We start from the raw sequence: 22,649 nt of genomic DNA, 5'->3' as shown, positions 1-22,649 counted from the left end.
GAGACATTGCTCAGTAAGTAGAGTTAGGGTAAGGGGGCCAGTTTAGAGGCAGTTATTGGCCCCTTTGTCGAAAAATCTTAGGACGGCAGAATTGGACCAAATGATGTTTCACCCCTCTTCGCAAGGGATTGAGCTTTCCAAAAACAAAATATAGGCAAAGATGCAGCTATGGCAAGCCTTTGTAGTACTGTGCAAGAAAATTAGTGATGCAAAAAAGGCCCACTGTTTTTTGATATGGGTGTGCCTATTTAAAGACAATGTGCTGGCAGCTCCCCATTGGTTGCTTGTTACACATTTGATTTGCTCTAAAATCGGTGCTGGTTTGTCGCACTCACTGTCACAAAATAGGGGGCCGTCTTAATCGGGCCCCTTACCCTAGGAGAGATGGGTGTGTGAGTTCCCACTCGGAGAGATGGGCCCTTACCCTAGTAGATATGGGCCCCTTACACCAGTAGAGATGGGTGTGTGAGTTCCAACTCGTCGCAAGATCAATTCCTTGCAGCCGCCCAGTTCGTATAAAAACTGAAAATGGGGAGTGGGGTGTTGAACTTTATTAGGATATGGCGGCTGCCAGGGCATTAGCTGCGGTCGGCGGTCGGTCTATTCAAGCATCTCCCTCTCGTGCCGCTGCTGTCTCTCCTTTTCTTCCATCGCGGTCGGTAGCAGCGAGAGCCGGTCTCTGCCATCGTCGCGGCGTCGTCAGGGTCTCTTGCGCTGTCATGGCGTTCGCTGCTGCTGCTGCTGGTCCTGGCGGTCCCCTATCTCAAACGACCAGCAAGAAGAAGGCAAGTTTCGTGTGTTTCCTTTTAACGGTGAATGCATAACGTTTCTCCTTCTCTCTTTAGAACATTTTGTCCATCCGAGAAGCACAAATCAAGCTCGCTTTTACCGCAAGATTTTATTATGCATGCGCCTAACCTTTCTCGCTTTTATGCCTTCAGCACATTCAGTACGTATTGAATCTACCGCTTATCGAATGATCCTCATTTGTCCGATCGCTCATCACCTTTCTTATTGAAGTGCGATCAGCACATTCAGTGCATCCATGAATGAGATTGAATCTACCGCATATCGAATGATCTTGATATACTATGCTTGTTTGTGCATAAGTTTTCTGTGCTCCATTATCATCGGCAAGCAACGTCCACATGATGGTATCCCAAACACTGGAGGTAAGGAGACTAGTGTGCAATACGTTGTATTGAAGATGTGACAGTAAGGTCACAGCTGTGTCCTCCGTCGAGACCTTCTTGAGGGATGCAAGCTCATCTTTAATCTCCTCCATCTTGTTGCTGTAGTCCTTCATGGTTGGTGAATCGGCAGCTAGAAGTTGTTGAAATTGCATCTCAAGGGTCAGTGAAGGTCCAAACTCGGTAGAGATAGGCTATTACTGCAAAGCGAATCCTTTTGACACGTACAAAAATAGAGCCATGGCACATGAAGGGGAATGGTCCCTCCAGTTAAGCCGGTGCAAAATGTCTCCTTGGTAAGCAGTGGTTATGATGCAGAAATTGAAGGTGGGCTGGGTAGTGGTAGGTTAACATATTCCCATAGTCAAAGATATCAAGGATGCAGTTCACCTTGCATGACCACAAGGAATAGTTGAAGCTGTCTAGCTTCTCCTTCTTGGAGCTTGAATAGAATAGGCACTTGTATGGAGGGTGCCATGATGGGAAGTTGAGGGCCTTGGATGCCATCGAGTTCAAAAACCTAAAGGGATTCTGGGAGGCTGGTATTGAACCAGGGGTTGCACTAACCCTAAATTAGTTTGCATTAAATTCTAATAATGTCTCCTAAAAACAACCCAAAAACCAATGTCGATTACCAAAATTGAATGGCTTTAATATTGAACAATAGGACAAATGGAAATCCTCTATACATATAGTGAGTTATAAGCGTTTTTGCGTGCTGCTTACGTCACGAGGATGTGAAAATTTGATGCTTTGCTTATGTTTAATTGACATTTGATTAAAGGATGAATCAAATGTGCAATTAAAAGATACACATGTGTTGCACATGTGAGGTGCAAGCTACTTTTTTATAGTTGAAGGTCCAAGGACCTTGCGAAAAAGATGGGTGTCAAAGGCAAAAGTTGTAACAAGTTACACTTGTTAGATTCTAAGTGAATTTTGGTGTCAGTTTGTTCCTAGGACCATTAATTGGCCATTAAGTGTCAGTGGTGACACTAGGGACTAGGCATTAATTAATGGATTAATGCTTGTTCAAGGGTCAATTAATGCATGGGACCACTTTGGGTTGCAAATGGTCTAGCCAATTAATTTTTGGATGGGCAAGGTCAATTTTTTTGGGCATGGATTAAGGGTTGAATTAATTTTCAGAATTAATTAATTCTGAAAATTAATTAAATGGCTGGAAATTACTGAAAATAGATTAAGAAAGCTGCCACTTGGCAAAACTTTCCCATGCAAGTGGGGGAAAGACTAAATAGGGCTGAAGGGAGAGGGAAATCTCGTTTTGTCATTTTCGAGCTGTTGGACTGTTGTTGCCAGCTTTTGGGGCCAATTCCCAGCCATTGGAGACCATTTTGGTGATGGAGATTGCATATTCTTGACCTTGGGAAGTTGACAATTGCTGTTGATGCACTTTTTCCTGAAGATCAGAGTCTCTGATACTCCTATTGTTGTTGGTGCATCCGTTTGGGGTTGGTATAGTAGGGCAGCAACTGATTTTGATCAGTTCTTCGCGACAAATCTCAAAATTTTCTCTCTCTACAGCATTCTCTCATCTCCTTCAGCCTATGCTTAGCCATCCTCAGCAATTCTCAGCCATTCGGAAGAGATCTCAGCCATTTTTGGTGGGCTGATCTGTAATTTTTGCAGTAAACCCTAATTCACAGCAAAAATTAGGGTTTAGCAGCCACCTTGGGATCCGTGCTAGAGATTGAAGGCTCAAGGGACTGAAATCAGCAAGCTGATAATTGAAGATTATCAAGGGATTTCAGGAGCCAGCCCATCCCAAATTGATTTGGGGCAGCATTTGGCCGGCCAAGGGTCAAATTGGAGAAGAAGTCCTGGGTGAAACAAGGGGCAGATGACCCAAAAGGCTTGTTGGACATTTATGACAGCAAGAGCAATTGGTTAGCAGGAGGAGATTGAAGAATCTCGAGTTGTACTCCTTCCAATTGAATGAAAGCTACAGAAATACTGCAAGGGGCGCCAATTTGGGGCCAATAGGGTGTTTACTGTCCAAGAATGTTATGGTAAAGTGTGTATTTTATTTTATGTGCATTTATTTATTGCTGTAATTAACTCTTAAATCAGGTTATCACCATCCATTCCAAGAAGGAAGGCTGGTTTCAAGGTTCCATTGCCGGGATAATCACTCAATCTCTTGATTTGGTGAGCCCGAGGCACCTGATTGCAAGCCAAAGCTTTGTGCTAGTGCTGATTTTTGTGCTTAGCTGAGAAATTACAGCAACATGTCTTCATACAGTGATGGAATCAAGCAGTGATGATGTCTCTCAGTATGGACATTCTCATGGAAATGAAGGAAATGCAATGCCTAGTCTTGGACAAGGCTCTCACGATGGACAAGCTGAAAATGTTGCTGTTAGGCAAGATGCAGGGCCTTCAAGCTGTCATGAGGTAGAGGAATTTGTTGATGCGTTCAAGATTCGAATTAGGATAGCAGCAAATCTCGTTGCTGAACTGGCAAAAGATTCTCAGTTTACTCAGTTTTTGAACACTCCTACGAAGGACAACAAGGGCAAGAAGAGAAAATCCTCTTCTAGAACTTCGGGACAGCAAGATGCACCGAAGAACAAGCCAAAGCCTTCTCAAGAAGCTCCTAAAGAGGCCAATGAAGCTAAACAGTTGGTACCTATGGGGCAAGAAATGCAAATGCAAGGCCATTATGGAAGTGCCAATCCAATGGATTTTGGACAGCCGGGCATGCATGCTATGATGGGGCAGCGAGGATACTTTGGTGGCAGCATAATTTTTCATGCTATGGTGGGTGAGCGATCGAATGTGGGAAAGTATAGCACACCTCCCCATAACTTACAGCAACCAATACATGGCTTGTATAATCCAATGTACTTGGATATGGCTCATGGAATGCATAATCCGATGTATGGCGGCATCAGTATGATGCCTGGTGTGCAAAATCACCCATATGGGCAAGCATCGGTACCCCGTCGTGCTTTTGGGGCTCAAGGAATAAGTGTTGGTCATGCAAATGCTTCGTTTAATATTGGCTATCATGGAAATACAGCAAATGCACCCTTTTTACAGCAGCCCGTATATGACAATTTGACTCCCATAGGTCCAGCAAAGGACTATGATGAGGGAGGTAAAAGTGTGAAATTTGAGCCGTTCAGGGGTGCACAAGATATACTGAAAGCTTTGACTTTCATTCAGCAGTTTGATGTAGCCTATTCCGGGGGAAACTTCACCGAATCCTCTAAGATTCGAAAGGCAACCACTTTTGTAGTGGTGGTCCACGCTCTTGATGCAAGGTAGAGCATCATCAATCAACATGGGTACAATTTAAGCAAATGTTTGCATCGAATTAGTTGACTAGTACCTTTGAGGTGGACATCATGACAGCTTGGAGCAAGCTTGATGCAAAGGAATGCAAGAATTTAGAGCAATACAATAAGAAGTTTTGGGATGCATTGCTGCCCGTCGCTTCTTATCGTGCTGTACCCCTTCATGAGCAAGTGGAAAAATATGTATGTGGGCTGCCCAAAGGAATCAGGGATTTTTGCATTAAATCCACTGTTTCAAGCATGTCTCAGCTTATAGAAACTACTACTATGGCTGATACATTGCTGTGTGGAAAAGATGCCAGCTTTCAAGACCATGATGAGTCGAATGTCAAGGAAATGAAGGCTGAGAAAAATGGCAGATCTGAAAATTAGGCTGAAAAGAGGCAAAAACAGCAGCAAACACCTTCGAAAAGTGTGGTAGAGCATAGAGAATTGAGGGCTGCTAATAAATGTTACACATGTGAACAGGAGGGACACATTGCTAGAAACTGTCCTAATCAACAAGCTGATAATGATGATAGCACATGAGAGAATCAGTGGCGTATGGAATATCACACTGGGTTGCATGTGATGAAAGATCGGACATGCATTGTATGTTAGCAAGTGAAGCATGGTAGGCAAAAGATGCCGCAGTTTATTACAGCTTATGTAAGGATAAAGTATGTGTTTCAGAGAACTTAAGGAACGTAAAAGGGAGCAGCTGATCACCATGGATGTGTGTTGTATTTCTTAAAGGGTGATTATGTATTGCTGCGTTTTGAAAAGTCAAGGCTGAAAAAGATGAAAGGGCAAACGAGAATGTATCTGCAGTTCAGAATGAGGAACTATGGACCTTTCCAAGTGTTAGAGAGGATCAACGATGTGGTATATCGGCTAACATTGCCTCTACACTAGCGGATACACTATGCCTTTCATGTGAGCTTGTTGAGGCCTTTTTATGCTGATATGCCTAAGGATGCATCTGCTGAAATTCAGTCCAATGTAGAGGAGCTGAATGAGATATTGGTATCCGAGCAGATTTTGGCACATAAAGAGAAAAGGTCAAAGGTAAAGCTTCCATAAGCTATTGGGTGAAGTTTCACAACTGTTCACCAATGGATGCTAAATGGATGAAAGAGGATGACTTGGCAGACCATCCTCAGTTGTTGCAGCTTTACCTTGATACCTTTTAGTTAGAGCCGACTTTGAATTGGGCTCTTTCAGGTTCAGCAGGGCAAGGGTCCAGAGTACCACCTGATACTCAAGGGGGAGGTAGCACTTCCACTCCTCCAAGAATGGACTGCTCTCGTGTATAGTGGATCTCGGATGTATTCAGCATGCATCCAAGGTACTGTGCTGACAGTATGTCTGCCATGAGGTCACTATTCAGTGTACTAGTCACTGTGGTATGTATGTAGATGGGTATGGTTTTCATTGCAGCTCTGAAACTGTACATTTGCATCAGGTTATGATCATGAGAGATTGATTACCAAGTGCTGGTTTTCAGTGTATGATCATTAGTTTCAGTGGTATTCAGCTGGTTCTAAGGACATCAGCATGTGTACTGAATGCCATTGACAATTCAGCCATGGTTTTGGCTTGGTTTATGTTTTACTATGGTTGTGTAGTCAGCACTGCTGAGAAACAAGAGTTTGGGATGCATCTGATGAGTTTCTGGCAACAGTTCTGAACTATTGTTGAGCTTTATGCTATGTTTATGCTGACTGGAAATTTTCGAGCAAATGGTGGGCATAAGAGATAGTTAGCCAGTAGTGGCCAATGTTGTGTTGACTATGATGCCTTGTGAAAATTCCAGTGCAATATTGTTTGCTTTGACACATTACAGTGCAATTGAGGACGATTGCAAGGATTTTAAGGGGGTGGTCTATCACGAGGACGTGAAAATTTGATGCTTTGCTTATGTTTAATTGACATTTGATTAAAGGATTAATCAAATGTGCAATTAAAGGATGCACATGTGTTGCACATGTGAGGTGCAAGCTACTTTTTTACACTTAAAGGCCCAAGGACCTTGTGAAAAAGATGGTGTCAAAGGCAAAAGTTGTAACAAGTCACACTTGTTAGATTCTAGGTGAATTTTGGTGTCAATTTGTCCCTAGGACCATTAATTGGCCATTAAGTGTTAGTGGTGACACTAGGGACTAGGCATTAATTAATGGATTAATGCTTGTCCAAGGGTCAATTAATGCATGGGACCACTTTGGGTTGCAAATGGCCTAGCCAATTAATTTTTGGATGGGCAAGGCCAATTTTTTAGGCATGGATTAAGGGTTGAATTAATTTTTAGAATTAATTAATTCTGAAAATTAATTAAATGGCTGAAAATTTTTGAAAATAGATTAAGAAAGCTGCCACTTGGCAAACTTTCCCATGCAAGTGGGGGAAAGGCTAAATAGGGCTGAAGGGAGAGGGAAATCTCGTTTTGTCATTTTGGAGTTGTTGGAAAGAGGTGTTGGACTGTTGCTACCAGCTTTTGGGGCCAATTCCCAGCCATTGGAGACCATTTTGGTGATGGAGATTGCATATTCTTGACCTTGGGAAGTTGACAATTGCTGCTGATGCACTTTCTCCTGAAGATCAGAGTCTCTGATGCTTCTATTGTTGTTAGTGCATCCGTTTGGGGTTGGTAGAGCATGGCAGCAACTGATTTTGACAGTTCTTCCTGACAAATCTCAAAATTTTCTCTCTCTACAACATTCTCTCATCTCCTTCAGTCTATGCTTAGCCATTCTCAGCAATTCTCAGCCATTCGGAAGAGATCTCAGCCATTTTTGGTGGGCTGATCTGTAATTTATGCAGTAAACCCTAATTCACAGCAGAAATCAGGGTTTAGCAGCCACCTTGGGATCCGTGCCAAAGATTGAAGGCTCAAGGGACTGAAATCAGCAGCTGATAATTGAAGATTATCAAGGGATTTCAGGAGCCAGCCCATCTCGAATTGATTTGGGGCAGCATTTGGGCAGCCAAGGGTCAAATTGGAGAAGAAGTCCTGGGTGAAACAAAGGGCAAATGACCCAAAAGGCTTGCTGGACATTTATGACAGCAAGAGCAATTGGTTAGCAAGAGTAATTGGTTTGAGGACACCTTTAGTCTATTGTCAAGCTATTCACTCGCTGCCACGACCTGGTCCACCTGCATTTTGGAGGCTGCCTACTTTGTATCAGCTATTCTACTAGCCGCCCCAGCTGGTGCATCACTCCAGCACTTGGCAATCTATTTTTCAGCATGTTTCCAGCAGCTAGTGCCTTATGTTTTGCTCTTTGGCAGGCCCCCTTGCAGTCATCACCACCATTTGGAGGATCTTGGACAGTAAATGTCGTGATGATATCAGCTACAACTGTGTTTCACTGTTGGATAAACAACATGCTTTGATATACTATTCTCAATTGGTGAGGGTAATGAAATGACTTGCTGCATAAAGCGAAAGCATTTGGATGGCAGCTTATTTAAGAACAGTGTGATTGTCATCTGACTTTGGGAACACAGATTTGCCTTGCGTCAGGCCTGACAAAGAGGCCGCCCAGCATTGAAAAGGAGTTGCCTTGATCAGAAAAGGCCAGCCAGTGTGAAATGCAGCTGAAAGATGAGTCTTGTTTGCTTGTAATCAAGCTACCCAGCCTGCAAAGGTGCCGCCCAGGAGGACTGATGACCTGTCTGCACAAAATGCAGAGATACAGGGGCTGCTTGCACTAAAACGCAAATCGGAGGGGGGGCTGCCTGCAGGAAACACAAGTCTGAACTTGCAAAATGGTGCTGTCCAGCTTGGTAGAGGCCGCCTAAGGTCAGTAATGGTGCCGCCCAGCCTGTACAAGGCTGCCCAAGGAGTAGACCGCAGCAAATCCTTGTCAAAGTCAGACAAATATGGTCTATAAATAGGCTGCCTAATAATGTGTGACTCCAAATGCAAGGTTTGCAACACGTATGGAAGGTGCCTAACAAGTTTCGTCGCGGACAACACGCTTCTCTTTGAGATCTCGAGCTCCCACCTGTGGCTTTGATACCATGTGAGAGTGCGCAACGGAAAGAGGAAAGTGAACATGGAGAGGAGACAAAGAGAGGACTCAGGAGAGGGAAGAAACAATGTGATTGCAACGGTTGAAGGGGTGCAAAGTTGCAAGAGTTAGCCCCAACATGCAGCTCTACGTGTGAGTGTGGGCGCTAGATGATAGTAGGGGGATGCGAGAATGAGGAGGGCTGATCATGAAGGATCATCATTGATCACGAAGGATCAATGATGGATAATGAGTGGGAGGGCAAGCCGCTTATATATAGGCAAATTGGGGCCAAAAGTGGCCTTACTCTAAATAGGGTGCCTAGGAAAGCCGGGAGTGTCCAAAAAGAAATGCACCAATGTGTCTCCATCTAAAGTGTCTAAAACACACAAAATGACAGACAAAGACAATGTTAGAGCCCATAATGTCTTTGTTTGACTAAGATTGAGGCTCAGAGGTAGGAGATGACTACACAAGACACATAGAATTGCTAACAACATGTTCAGAGTTATATGGATAGCAAAGACTTTTTGAGTGTACCACTTGAGGATTGTGATGTTTTGCCTGGTATGCCATGGTGTAATAGAGTTTATGGAGTCATTGATTTTGATGACAAATTGATTATTTTATAGCATAGGGATGAGACCTATACCCTTGATGTAAAACTTAAAGGGGAATCAATTCCTGTTGTATTTGCTTTTGTTTTTTCAAAAGCAATGAAAAATCATCTTTTTGTGCACTTGGTCTTTGCTAAAGATAAAGAATGATAATGTTAATGATGGGAATGTGACTAATTTGGATAGAGTTTATATTTCATTTCTGAAAATGTATGTTGATTGCTTTTCTTTTAGGGCAACTACCATTTGAAAGGCCTGAAGATCATGGGATAGATTTGAACCTTGATAGTAGCTTTTTTAATAAGCCATCTTTTAGAGTTGGTGCAGTCCAAAAGGAGGAGATAATGAGTCAGATGAATGAGCAGTTGAAAAAAGGGCTAATTTAACCCAACTCATCCCTCTTTTGTTCTCAATGTTGGGTTTGACTCATGCCAACACTCACAGAGGAATGCTAGTGATCCTCAGTGGGATAGTGGGACACTTTTTACTCGCCTTATGAGAGGTTTTTTTCCCAGATTTATTTTCTTTTATTTTATGTGTCAATGTTACATAGTTTGGGCACTTATCGTGTTTTACACCTTTCAGGTATGAACATTCTCTTACAACCCTAAGGTTTAAGGGTTGTACTTTGTACTTGTATCTTACACTCTTTAGATTATTGCATTGGGTGTTGTGCTATCATACAAACACACACTCTCTTCATTGTCAACTGTACTTGAAGTTGAGCTTGAGCTTTGATCTTTGTGCATTCTCTCATCTCTCACATTTGGTACCAGAGCAGCCCTTTGCTCAGCCTAGCTCATGGCCACCGCTAGTTGAGTTGCCACGCTCTAGCTCCTCGATATTTAGTCAGGAAGTCTGCTTTGCCACTAGACCTACAGTGGCTGCCAGTTGAGATGTTGCCCGCTTGTTTGTGCTGCCCTCTGTAACATGTTAGTCTGCCATTGCCACTTGTAGCACCACTTGGCTTGCATAGCCTGCACCAATACGCAATCATTCTGTGCTTGCACTTGCACCATAAGTTTGTCAAGCACACCAAAGCTACCTGCTTGGTCTTGATTGCTGCCTGAGCACTCTAGTTCGCCTCTCTATATCAGATGTTGGTAGCTCCTTGTGCGTCACTTGAGCAGGTAGTGCCTCCCCTTGCAGTGCTTCTATCTCTAGTGCTCCTGCTCCAGTCCGTCCCCTTGCCTATCCACCACTATAGGTGCTTGCCCCAGTGCTGGACCCAACAGCTCCTTGTGGTTCCCTGTGCAGGCTTGGCTAATGACCTATCTATCTACATAGCCCGCTTGCCTCCAGCTTGAGCTCCACTAGCTCTTGCCAACTCTGCCCTAGGTCTGGATTATCAGAGGTATACAGGAAAAATCCTTTAATTTTTCAAGTTTTTAATTTAGAGTTCAACTCTTGGAAGGGGCTTGTGCTCGATAGCATTTCTTTAATTTTGCAAGTGTTTGGGACACATTTTACGCAGAGATTTCGTGAAATTTTGGATTAAAATTTTGGGGCTTTTGTTGTCAGCTCAAAGATTAACAAATGTACAACAGACTAAAATAGACTGAATTCGTGCATTTTGGGACAAGAAATTTTGGTTGAACATGTATTTCAGATAGTTTTTGACAGTGTGTGATTAAATTTGCTAGTTATAGCGAAGTGCTTGTAATTTTTGAAAATTTTGAGATTTCTAGGTTGGTCCAACTAGAAATATTACTCTTTTGCTCCTTGATCAATGACATTTATCATAGCACATCAGGGAGGTGATGTATTTATATATGTTTCCAAGGAGGATAGGTTGGATGGCAACAAATATTCTCTATGGTCATTTATGATGAAGAATGTGCCGATTGTAATCTTTGGATTATGCTAGCGGTGAAGAAGTTAGGCCTGGAGTTGTGGCTTCTACTATACCTCCTCCAAGAGGACGTGGACAAGGGGCAACTTATTTCACCCATCTTGTACATCTTGCTCCAGCTCAGCCACTTCCCCAGAGATCAGCAACATAAAAGGCATGGGACACATGGGATGCTTAGGCTTTGTTGCTGATTGCATTGGTAGTTCAATGGTCTATCATCCTCTATATGCGGTTTGCAGCTTCTTCACGAGAAGCATAGCTGACCTTGGAGTAGATATTTGTTGGAAAGAATGAGACACATCTTTTTCTTGAAGAAAGAGCTTGAGACTGTGAAGATGGATGAGGGTAATTCTATGTAGGATTATCTAAATAAAATTGAGGATTTGTATGAGCAGCTTATGAATGTAGATGAATATTACTCAGATGCACAGTTGATATCTTCTACTTTGAATTCATTGCCACCCTCAAATTTGGCCTTTCATATTGCCTTGAACCTCACCATGAGGATTTCCCCATAGCCACTTTCTTTTCTTCAGTTGGTCAGTTTGCTCTTAGAGGAAGAGCAGATAAGAAAGAACAGGTGTGGATGTTATAGCCTGAGTAGGCTTTTATGGCAAGGTAGAAGGGCAAGGTTAGCCAAGCTAAAAATGCTCCACAGAGCTCTGGGACTTCAGGTACTTCAAAGGGCAGTAAGAAACAGAGGGGCATGCAAGCCAAGAAGGGCAAGTGCCACTATTGCAAGAAGCCAAGACACTACATTATAGAATGTAGAAAGCGCATAGCCAAGGAGAAGGAGTCAGGGATGTCTGTTTTTGATGCATCTTCCACGCTATTGAGTTTGGGTCTTTTTGTTGCAGATTGGGACTATTGTTTTTACACATGTAGTTATGACTCTTCTTGGGCTGATAGAGCATTTAGCTCTATTGAGATGCAAGCACATGGTTTTTTGACAGTGGTGCTTTTAGGTATATCACATCCCGAATGGATTTGTTTTCTTTCGTTATTGCAGCTCTTGCTGGCAAGTCTGTACAGTGTGCCAATAATGCATCATATCTTGTTAGCGGCATTGGGGAGATTGTGTTGATAGCCATTGATGGCTCTATTATCCGTTTGTAGGATGCCTTATTTGTGCCAGGCATAAAGGACTTGTTATCTATTTCTTCTTTGGCAAGATGTGGCTTACAAGTCACTTTTGTTGATGACCGATGTATAGTCAGAGATAAGGAACACATGGCTTTGGTTTTGACTGGCACTTTATGTCATGGGTTATATAAGTTGGATGCTTTTTTAGTCAATCAGTTAGTCTATCTAGCATCTACTCTCACTCTTACTATGTCACAGGCAGAGTTATGGCATGCTTGCATGGGGCATGTTAACTATGGTAGCTTGATGCTTATGCAGCGCACATAGATGCTTGATGGTTTCTCTCTTGGAGAGACCTTTTGAGCATATATGCAAGGGATGTATTTTAGAAAAAATGTATCTTTTTTCTTATCTCGTGATGTTGCTTTTAGAGCAAGTGTTAGATTACAAATTGTACACTCGGATGTATGTGGCCCTATGCAGACAAAGTCATTGGGTGGTTGTTACTATTTTGTCACTTTTATTGATGACTTTACTCGCTTTTGTTGGGTCTACTCTTTGGTGAAAAAGTTAGAAGTGTATGATGCATTTTTGGCTTTTGTAGCACTTGCTAAAAATCAATCTAGTTGCAAAGTTACGACTTTCCATTCGGATCAAGGGAGGAAATACATGTCTTCTATGTTGAAATTTTTCTTGAAGTAGAAAGGCATTGTTTATCAGTACACTACTGCTTATACTCCATAGCAGAATGGGGTTGTAGAGAGGAAGAATCTGTCACTCATGGAGATGACCAGATGTATGCTAAAAGCAAAGAGCTTGTCCCACAGTTTTTGGACGGAAGTAGTTATGTGTGCTTGCCATGTCTTGAATAGGTGCCCCACCAAGTCATTAAAGAATGTCACACCATTTGAGGCATGGAATAGCTAGAAACCTTCTGTTGGACATTTTCGTACTTTTGGGTGTCTTGTGTATGCACACATTCCCAAGGTACTTAAGAAGAAGTTGGATAACAAGGCTTTTTGTGGGATATAATAGTGAGAGCAAAGGATATAGATTATATGATCTTGTCAGGTATTTGTCAGTAGGGATGTGTTTTCGATGAAAAATCAGAATTATCCCTTGCTGGTTTTGATACATGTCATGTTCCCAATGATGTATTTGAAGGGCTGGTGCCCATTTCTTTTGGTGATACAGTTGGAGCTTCAACAAGTGAACTTAATGTTCAGCTAGTTGCTCCATTGGGTAATGCAGAAAATCAGCCTATGGCTGATGTGAATATTCAGCAAGGTGCTGAATTTGAAATTCAGCAAGAGTTTGTATATAGTTAGGAAGCTAGGTAGATGCCTAGGTGGTATTTGCAGATTATGAAAGACAGTCATTTGGATGTGTGAGGGGGTGAGAGGATCGAGGTACAACTGAGAGTGCAGTAGATAGTGTGAGAGTGAGAGAGACAGAGTGAAGCACGACACCCAATCGAATAGACTGAAAGAGTGTGTAATGAAAGTACAAAGTACAACCCTTAAACCTTAGGGTTGTAGGGGGTGTTCACACCCGAACACAGTAAGTGCCCATAAGTGTGTAACATAAGCACATACGCACAGTAAGTGCCCATAAGTGTGTAACATAAGCACATAAGCACATACGAAAATAAGACTATAAGTCTGGGGGAAAAAACCTCTCCTACCGAGAGTAAAAAGTGCCCCAGTGTCCTACTGATCACCGACACTCCCATTTGAGCGTAGGCGTAAGTGAGGCGTGAGTCAAATACCCAACAAACCCCCCTGGAGTGAAGAGTGATCAAGAGTATAAGGATCATCCGCCACCAAAGGATATCAAATTTAAAGCATCGCGAAATGCTTCAAATTTGTCACGAGGAAGAGCTTTGGTGAAGATGTCTGCCACATTACTGGTGGTGGGACAATAGACAAGGCTGATATCACCTGCATGTAGCCTCTCTCTGACAAAGTGATAATGGATCTCAATGTGTTTCGTGCGGGCATGAACACCCCCCCACAACGCCCCCCCCGCACCCACCTCGAAAAACCCCGCTCCCTCCACGCCTCCGAAAACCCCGCTCGACCCACCCCACCCCGCGTCACCCCCCCACGACGCCCCCGCGCACCCCACCTCGGAAAACCCGCTGCATCCACACCACCCCACCCCACCTCGAAAAACCCGCTGCATCCACACCACCCCACCCCGCGTCACGGCACACCCCACCGCACCCCCCCTCGACGCAGCGCATCCCCCCCGCACCCCACCTCGAAAAACCCCGCTCCATCCACACGACCCCGCCAGGCCTCCAAAAACCCCGCTCGACCCAGCCCACCCCGCGTCACCCCCCCACGACACGGCGCACCCTCCACCCCACCGCACCCCCCGACGACGCGGCGTATCCCCAGCGCACCCCACCTCCAAAAACCCCGCTCGACCCACGGCACGTCACCTCACCCCCCTCAGGAGGTCTCTCTCTAAGCCATCCAGCATCTGAGTACGCTGCAAAAGCATCAAGTTGCCAAAGTTTACATGCCCCAAACGAGCATGCCATAACTCCACCTGTATCATAGCAGGAGTAAGAGTGGATGTCAAGTATGCCGACTGATTTACTGAAAGAGCATCCAGCTCATATAAACTATGACACAAAGATCCTGTCAAGACCAAAGTCATACGTTCTTTATCTCTAACCATGCAACGGTCATCATCAAATGTGACTTGCAAACCACAATGTGCCAAAGAAGAAATAGATAGTAAATTCTTCTTGATCCCAGGCACAAACAAAGCATCCTATAGGCAAACAAATCTCTGCGAGATGTAATATGCCTAGAAGCACCACTGCCAAAGAACCAAGTGTCAGCATCCTCTGTAGAGCTAAGTGCTCTATTAGCCCAAGAGATGTCATAACTGCAAGTGTAAAAACAATAGTCCCTGTCTACAACAAAGGACGCGGACTCACTAGCAGTGTAAGGAGTAGTAGAAACAGACATTCTTGACTCCTTCTTTTTCTCTTTGGCAATGCGTTTCCTGCACTCAGTGATATAGTGACCTGGCTTCTTACAATAATGACATTTTTCCTTTTTAGCTTGCGTCCCCCCTTGTGTCTGATTCTGTGAAGTGCCAGAAGTACCAGAACTCTGTGGAGCATTTTTCACCTTGCTGTTTTTGCCTTTCTGTCTTGCCACAAAAGCCTGCTTAGAGACTATAGCATCCACACCACTATTTTTCCTTGTTTGCTCCTCCTCTAGAAGCAAACTAACCAGCTGAATAAAAGTGAGTGGGTGCTCGGCAATCCTCATTGTGAGGTTCAATGCAGTATGAAAAGACAAGTACGAAGGAGGTAAGGAATTCAAGGTGGTGGATATCAACTGTGCATCCGAAAAGTACTCATCTACATTCATGAGCTGCTCCCGCAAGTCCTGAATCTTATTCAAGTGATCCTGCATAGAATCACCCTCATTCATCTTCAAAGTCTCTAACTCTTTCTTCAAGAAAGAGATTCGAGTCTCATTCTTTCCTGCAAACATATGCTTCAAAGTTAGCCATGCATCTCGTGAAGAAGATGCTGAACGAATATGAGGGATGATGGACCGCTGAACTGCCAAAGCAATTAGTGACAAAGCCTGTGCATCTCGTGTATCCCAAGCTTTTTGAGCTGCAATTCTTGGAGGAAGTGGCTGAGGTGGAGCGGGCTGAGGTCCCCGTTGTCCACGCGTTCCTTGAGGAGGAGGAGTAACGGGAGCTACAACTCCCGGTCGAGTTTCCTCTCCACTGACATAATCCCATAAATTCTTAGCCACTAATAGATTTTTCATCATGAATGACCATAGCGAATAATTGTTTCCATCCAATCTGTCTTCCTTGGATACATAGAACATTGACTATGAGGAGACATTTGCTCCTACATCCTGTATGACTACCACTAGGTCTATGGTTGCTTTGGCTGCCCATTATGGATGGACAGTGCACCAACTTGATATAAAGACTATATTTTTACTTGGGGAACTTCAAGAAGAAGTGTATGTGCAGCAGCCCATTAGTTTTGCAGTTGCGGAATCCAAACACTTCGTGTGCAAGCTGAAAAAGACTTCATATGTTTTGAAGTAAGCTCCTTGAGCTTGGTATGCAAAGATTGATGCCTTTTTACTCAGCCAAGGGTTCATAAACAGCTCATTAGAGTTTGCCCTTTACATATGTAAAGAGGGCGGATCCTTGCTGTCATATGTCTATATGTTGATGATCTTTTGCTTATAGGGACACATGTTGATAAGATTTCAGCATTTAAACAAAATTTGCAGTAAACTTTTGAGATGTCAGACTTGGGGCCTTTGCACTATTACTTGCCACTTGGGCATTCAGTTCATTTATGATGCTAGAGGCATTGGATTATCACAATCTAGATACATTAGTAGACTTCTTGAGAGGTTTGGTTTATAGGATTGCAAGCCAGTTTGTACACCAATGGAACCTAGACTAAAGCTGTCCTTGCATGATGACAATGACTTATTTGATATCCATATGTATGCTCCAGTAATTGGATGTCTCATTTACTTATGCAACACAAGGCCAGACATACAGTTTGCAGTTTCAGCCTTGAGCACATATATGTATTAGCCACGCATGTCACATTGGCAAGTTGTCAAGCGTGTTTTCCGTTACTGGTAGGATACTAGGACTCTTAGATTCCTTTATGCAAGGGGGGACCACTGTACTTATATGCTTACAGTGGTTTTGATCGGGTTGGTTATTATGATTCTCGTCACTTCACTAGTGGTAATTGTTTCTTTCTTAGCTCATCTTGCATCTCTTGGCTTAGCAAGAAACAATCCATTGTTGCCACATTGTCACGTGAAGCTGAATACAGGGCAGGTTTTACTACCACAATTGAATGTGTATGGCTTAGATGCTTGTTGGCTGATTTTGATGTATTTGTCACGGAGCCTACTGCTTTGTTCACTGACAACAGTTAAGAGTGCCATTGTAGTGGCACGGAACCCAGTGTTTCATGCACGCATGAAATACATTGAGATCCACTATCACTTTGTTAGAGAGAGGCTACATGCAGGTGATATCAACCTTGTTTATTGTACCACCACAAGTAATATGGCAGACATCTTTACCAAAGCTCTTCCTTGTGACAAATTTGAAGCATTCTGCAATGTTTTAAATTTGATCTCCTTTGGTTGATGCCCCTTGTATATTGATTAATCTTCACTCTGGGGGGTTTGTTGGGTTTGACTCACACCTACCTTCACTGAGGAGTGTCGATGATTGTCAGTAGGATATTGGGGTACTTTTTACTCTCCTTACAAGAGGTTTCTTTCCCCAGATTTATTTTATTTTATTTTATGTGCTTATGTTACACAGTTTGGGCACTTATTGTGTTTTACACCTTTTGGGTGTGAACATCCTCTTACAACCCTAAGGTTTTAGGGTTGTGCTTTGTACGTGCGCCTTACACTCTTTAGATTATTGCATTGGGTGTTGTGCTATCACACAAATACACACTCTCTTCGTTGTTGACTGTAGTTGTTATTAAGCTTGAGCTTCGATCTCTATGTATTCTCTCATCTCTCACACTCAAGTGCTTTTGGTGCAGAAAAAGGATAGCTCATGGTGCATGTGCACTAGCTATCATGGATTGAATAAAATCACAATAAAGAATCGATTTTTAATCCCTCGAATTGATGACACTCTAGATGGTTTGCAAAGCAACCATTTTTAGTCATATTGATTTGAAAAGTGGATATCACTAGGTGTGTATTTGATTAGAGGATATACGAAAGATGCTTTGCGAACATCTTTTGGGTTGTATGAATTTCTTATTATGTCTTTTGGACTTTTGAATGCTCTTACCACTTTTAATTGCATCTTCAAGCCACATAGGGGATTCATGGGCACTATCTTTGATGATATGATTGTCTACTCAAAGAATGAGGTAGAGTATAGAAAGCGTTTGGACATTGTGTTCAATGAATTGTGTAAGTATAAGTTGGTCATTAATGACAGGTTGCTAGCTATGGAGGAGAGAGAAATAAGAGACAATAGACAATGACAATGTGTGAGCTGAATGAGTAAATGTACGTGCTTGCGGAATTGAAAAGTTAGATCGTTTAGATCTAAGGTTGGCCTAACCACTCTTCTACCAACTAACTAGAGTTAGTTTTATTTACTCTAAAGCCTAGTGCCACTACTTTAATGTTCTAAGACCCTAGGTGTACACACCCTACATTGGCACTTTAATAAGTGTCCACACCCCACAAATTGCATTGGGCACAACCCAAAATTGGCAAATTTTAACACCCACTTGCAATGCCAATGTGATGAAGTATAATGAAGATCAATCACCTAAGGGGAGTAAATTCAAGGACTTTCGAAAAGCCTTAAACTTCTCACATGGTAATTGTTAGATTACGGGCACAGATTTCTTGAAAACTGATGGAAGCACGAGAGTTCTTCACCTCACGCCTAGATAAGTGCTGGCCCTTAAGCTTATCTCTTTGCCAGCCGTCAACTTGCTGGAGTCCTACTATTTCTGGACTCCCTTAACCTCTAGGCTCCCCTAAACCCCGTTCGGGCGCCCAAGAGCCCGGACGGTCTTTCTCGTGCATGTTCCCCTAAATTTACCTTAATGTAACATTAAATATCCCTTTTAATGTCACATTCCACACTTATGACCTTAATGTGACATTAAATATCCCTTTTAATGTCACATTAATGTCACATTTCCTTCCCCTTAAGAATCGGTTTCGTCCTCGAAAACGATATTTGGAAGGTCTAACTGTAAATCGGGAAACCTTTTCTTTAAAGTACTTACTCGCTCCCATGTTGAGCTTTCTTCTGAACAATCTTTCCACTTAACCAAACATTCTTGATAAATAGTATTCCTCGTTCGTCTATTACGAACATTTAATATTTTTTCTGGTTCATGTGGATTAGATTGGTCATAGAATAACTCCTCAATATCATCATTTAAGATTAGATTATTCAAATCACCCAGCTTCTTCCTTAGTTTGCTTACATGAAAAAGTGGATGTATTTTACTACCAGCAGGTAGTTGGAGCTTGTAAGCCAATTCTCCCACCCTTTTAAGTATTATGAAAGGACCACAATACCTTGGTGAAAGCTTTGGACAATGTCCCTTTTTCATAGTTTTAGTTTGTTCAGGCACCTTAAGATAGACCAATTCTCCTTCTTTAAAGGAGATGTCTCTTCGGTGAGGATCGGCATATGCTCTAGCTCGACTTTGAGCCTTTTTAATATTTTCTTGAGCAAATTTTAACATATTATTCATATCCTCCAAAAAGTCTTTAGCTGCCTGAACCTTTTCCTTATGCAGTCCTACTGCAAAAGGAGCTCTGGGCTGAAACCCATACATCAACATAAATGGACTATATCCAGTGGAAGAGTGTTTGGCACTGTTATATGCAAACTCTGCTATCGGTAAATACTCTTCCCAATTAGTTTGCCTTTTACTCGCATATGCCCTAAGCATATCTTCAAGAATTTGGTTAACCCTTTCAGTTTGCCCATCAGTTTGCGGATGATCCGCCGTACTCATGCTAAGTTTAGTATCCAATTTCCTAAATACCGCACGCCAAAAATGGCTATCAAATTTTCTATCCCGATCAGAAACTATATTTGCCGGAAGGCCATATAATCGGTATATGTTCTCTATGAACAATCTAGCCAATTCTGGTGTTTTAACATCAGTTGAAGTTGGAATAAACCTAGCCATTTTGGTTAACCTATCCACAATTACCCACACAGAGTCGTGTCCCCTCTGTGTTCTAGGTAAAGCAACAATAAAATCCATGGAGATACTCTCCCATTTTCCCGAAGGAATTTCTAATGGATGGAGAAGTCCTCCCATTTTTAATTTTTCAGCTTTATTAACCTGGCATTTATTACATTTGACCACATAGTCAAGGACGTCCTTATTCATTCCAGGCCAATAGAACTGCCTTTTAATAAGACTATAAATCTTATTAACTCCTGGATGTCCCGCACTAGGGGTATCATGACACTCAAAGAGTATCTGGCGCCTTATTTCTATATCTTTCGGGACACATACCCTACCCTTGTAGAGTAAATAACCATTATGAATGGTAAAATTCTTCCACTTGAATCCAGTTTGAGCAACCCCTGATGCTCCATTTCCTAGTTGAACATCCTCAGATATTCCTTCCTCAGTAGAAGCACTTTCATTTGGATCCCCATTTTTTATTGCTTCCCATATGTTGGAATATGCCGGATCAACCTGGCATTTCCCTTTTAAAGATTCAAGTAAACTGGAAGTGAACTGAGTAAAACTCAATTCATTAATGATGGGCATTCTGCTGAGTGCATCAGCTACTATATTATACTTTCCTTTTCTATATCTTATTTCATAGTCGAACTCTTGGAGGAGTTCGGCCCATTTGGCTTTACGCCCATGTAAATCTGGTTGATCATTAAGCCACTTAATGCTTTCATGATCCGATAAGATCAAAAGTTTGGCACCATACAAATAATGCCTCCATTTCTTCATTGCATGTACTATTGCATACAGCTCCCTCTCATAAACAGAATAATTCTGTTTTGCACGATCTAATTTCTTGCTTTCAAAAGCAACTGGTCGACCTTCTTGTAATAAGACCGCGCCTATTGCCTTGTCACTGGCATCAGCTTCAACCACAAATGGTTTATTGGGATCCACTATTAATAATACTGGAGCTGTAGCAATAGCTACCTTAAGTTTTTGAAAACTTTCATTTTGGTCTGTTCCCCAATTAAAACTTTTCCCTTTCCCTTTAAGTTGGTCTGTCATTGGAACAGCTATTTTGGCATAATCTCGAATGAATCTACGATAAAATCCAGATAAACCTAGGAAGATCTGCAGCTCTTCCAGGTTCCGTGGAGGTGGCCATTCAATAATTGCCCTTACTTTTTCTGGATTCATGTTGATTCCCTCTTTCGAGATTATATGCCCTAAATATTTGACCTCTTGTGGAAAGAATTCACATTTAGTTTTCTTCGCATAAAGAGAATGTGTTCTTAACAGTTGGAATACTAATAATAAGTGTTCCAAATGTTCTTCTCTTGATTTACTAAAGATCAAGATATCATCCAAAAAGACTACTACAAAATGTCCTAGATAGGGCCGTAAAACACTATTCATCAGCTTCATAAAAGTAGCTGGTGCATTAGTGAGACCAAAAGGCATCACTAAAAAATCATAATGCCCGTATCTAGTACGAAATGCCGTTATGGAAATATCTTGTGCCTTAATTCTTATTTGGTGATAACCTGATCTTAAGTCTATCTTTGTGAAGAATTTTGCCCCTTGCAATTGATCAAAAAGATCTTCCATTCTGGGCATAGGAAATTTATTCTTCACCGTTATTTTATTAAGTGCTCTATAGTCAACACAAAGTCGCATAGAACCATCTTTTTTCTTTACCAATAAAATTGGTGAAGCCCAAGGTGAATTACTGGGTTGAATAAACCCTTTATCCAGGTAATCCTTAATTTGTCTTTCAACTTCTTGATGCTGTGTTTCACTTAACCTATATGGTGGTTTTGAAATTGGGCGTGTATCCTTATTTATATCAATTGGGTGATTTATTTCACCCCTATCTGGTGGAAGGCCACTAGGTAAATCAGAAGGAAACACATCTTTAAAATCATCTAACAAACTGTTCAATTCATTATTTACATTCAATTCGCAAACATAAGAAAATTGTTGCTTTATATTACAGGAAGTAAAAGTATTTTGTACAGGAAAAGACCATAGCATATATACCTCACAAACTTCCTTCTTTATCAGCTTCTGAACTTCAGTAGAACACAGCAAAGGATTATCAGATACTTCATGTTCACCTTGAATGACAAAAGTCTTACCATCCCTTTCAAATTCCAGTGTATTATGGTGATAGCTACGTTTTAAGGATGGTTCCAATCCCCATAGCCACTCCCTCCCTAGAGCAATATCAGCTCTTTCCATATTCATTATTTGGAAATCAAGCTTATCTTTATATCCTTGAATCTCGATTTCCAAATTGGATACCATGGTATCCCATATTTTATTGTCTTGGCCTTGCATCATACGCACAACGTATTGATGCTCACTGTTTTGTTGGGGAAGTTTCAATTTTTTGACAAGTGCATAATTTATAAAATTATGTGTGGCAGAGTCATCAATCATGACTCTAACCCGTTTTCCAGCTATCAATCCATGTACTCTAAGTAAATCATGTGGCCCAAAGGTAGGCTGCCACAAAAGAAGTTGACATACAACACTTATGTTGTACATCCATGTGCAAGACCTCTAAAGATTTATACTTTTCATGGCCCTTTAATTCTAAGGTCTGCACTACATGGATTTGTTTTTCTTTTCCCTTGCCCTTGTCCTTTTCTTTGTCTTCCCCCTTTTTCTTTTGAGAGCAATTCCAAGCAGCATGGTTAGGGGATAGGCAATTAAAACACAATTTTTGTTTTTTGGCCTTATCAAAGTCATCAGGACTTAGCTTTGGCCTCATATATGGTTTCTTTTCAAAAGGTTGTTTTTTACCTTTGAAAAATGGCATTTTTCTTTTAAATTTGCCCACAAATTTTGAGGT

At 42.0% G+C, this 22,649-nt stretch overlaps 1 protein-coding gene across 1 annotated transcript in view; it reads left to right on the top strand.

Moving 5' to 3' along the window:
* Window positions 1–514: 514 nt before the first annotated feature.
* LOC148018976 (protein DJ-1 homolog A-like) overlaps window positions 515–22,649 on the top strand; it is a 48,977-nt gene continuing 26,842 nt past the window's right edge. The window contains exon 1 of the mRNA XM_087701485.1: window positions 515–785. Within this exon, the coding sequence (XP_087557611.1) occupies window positions 561–785 (225 nt within the window). The 5' untranslated portion in view covers window positions 515–560. The remainder of the gene's footprint in view (window positions 786–22,649) is intronic.

The sequence above is a fragment of the Lygodium microphyllum genome, chromosome 20, assembly GCF_053477565.2.
Source record: "Lygodium microphyllum isolate KBCC chromosome 20, Lygodium_microphyllum_v1.1.10, whole genome shotgun sequence".
Taxonomy (NCBI): Eukaryota; Viridiplantae; Streptophyta; class Polypodiopsida; order Schizaeales; family Lygodiaceae; genus Lygodium; species Lygodium microphyllum.
The sequence above is the reverse complement of the archived record's forward strand: the minus strand, read 5'-3'. Positions and strand labels throughout refer to the sequence as shown.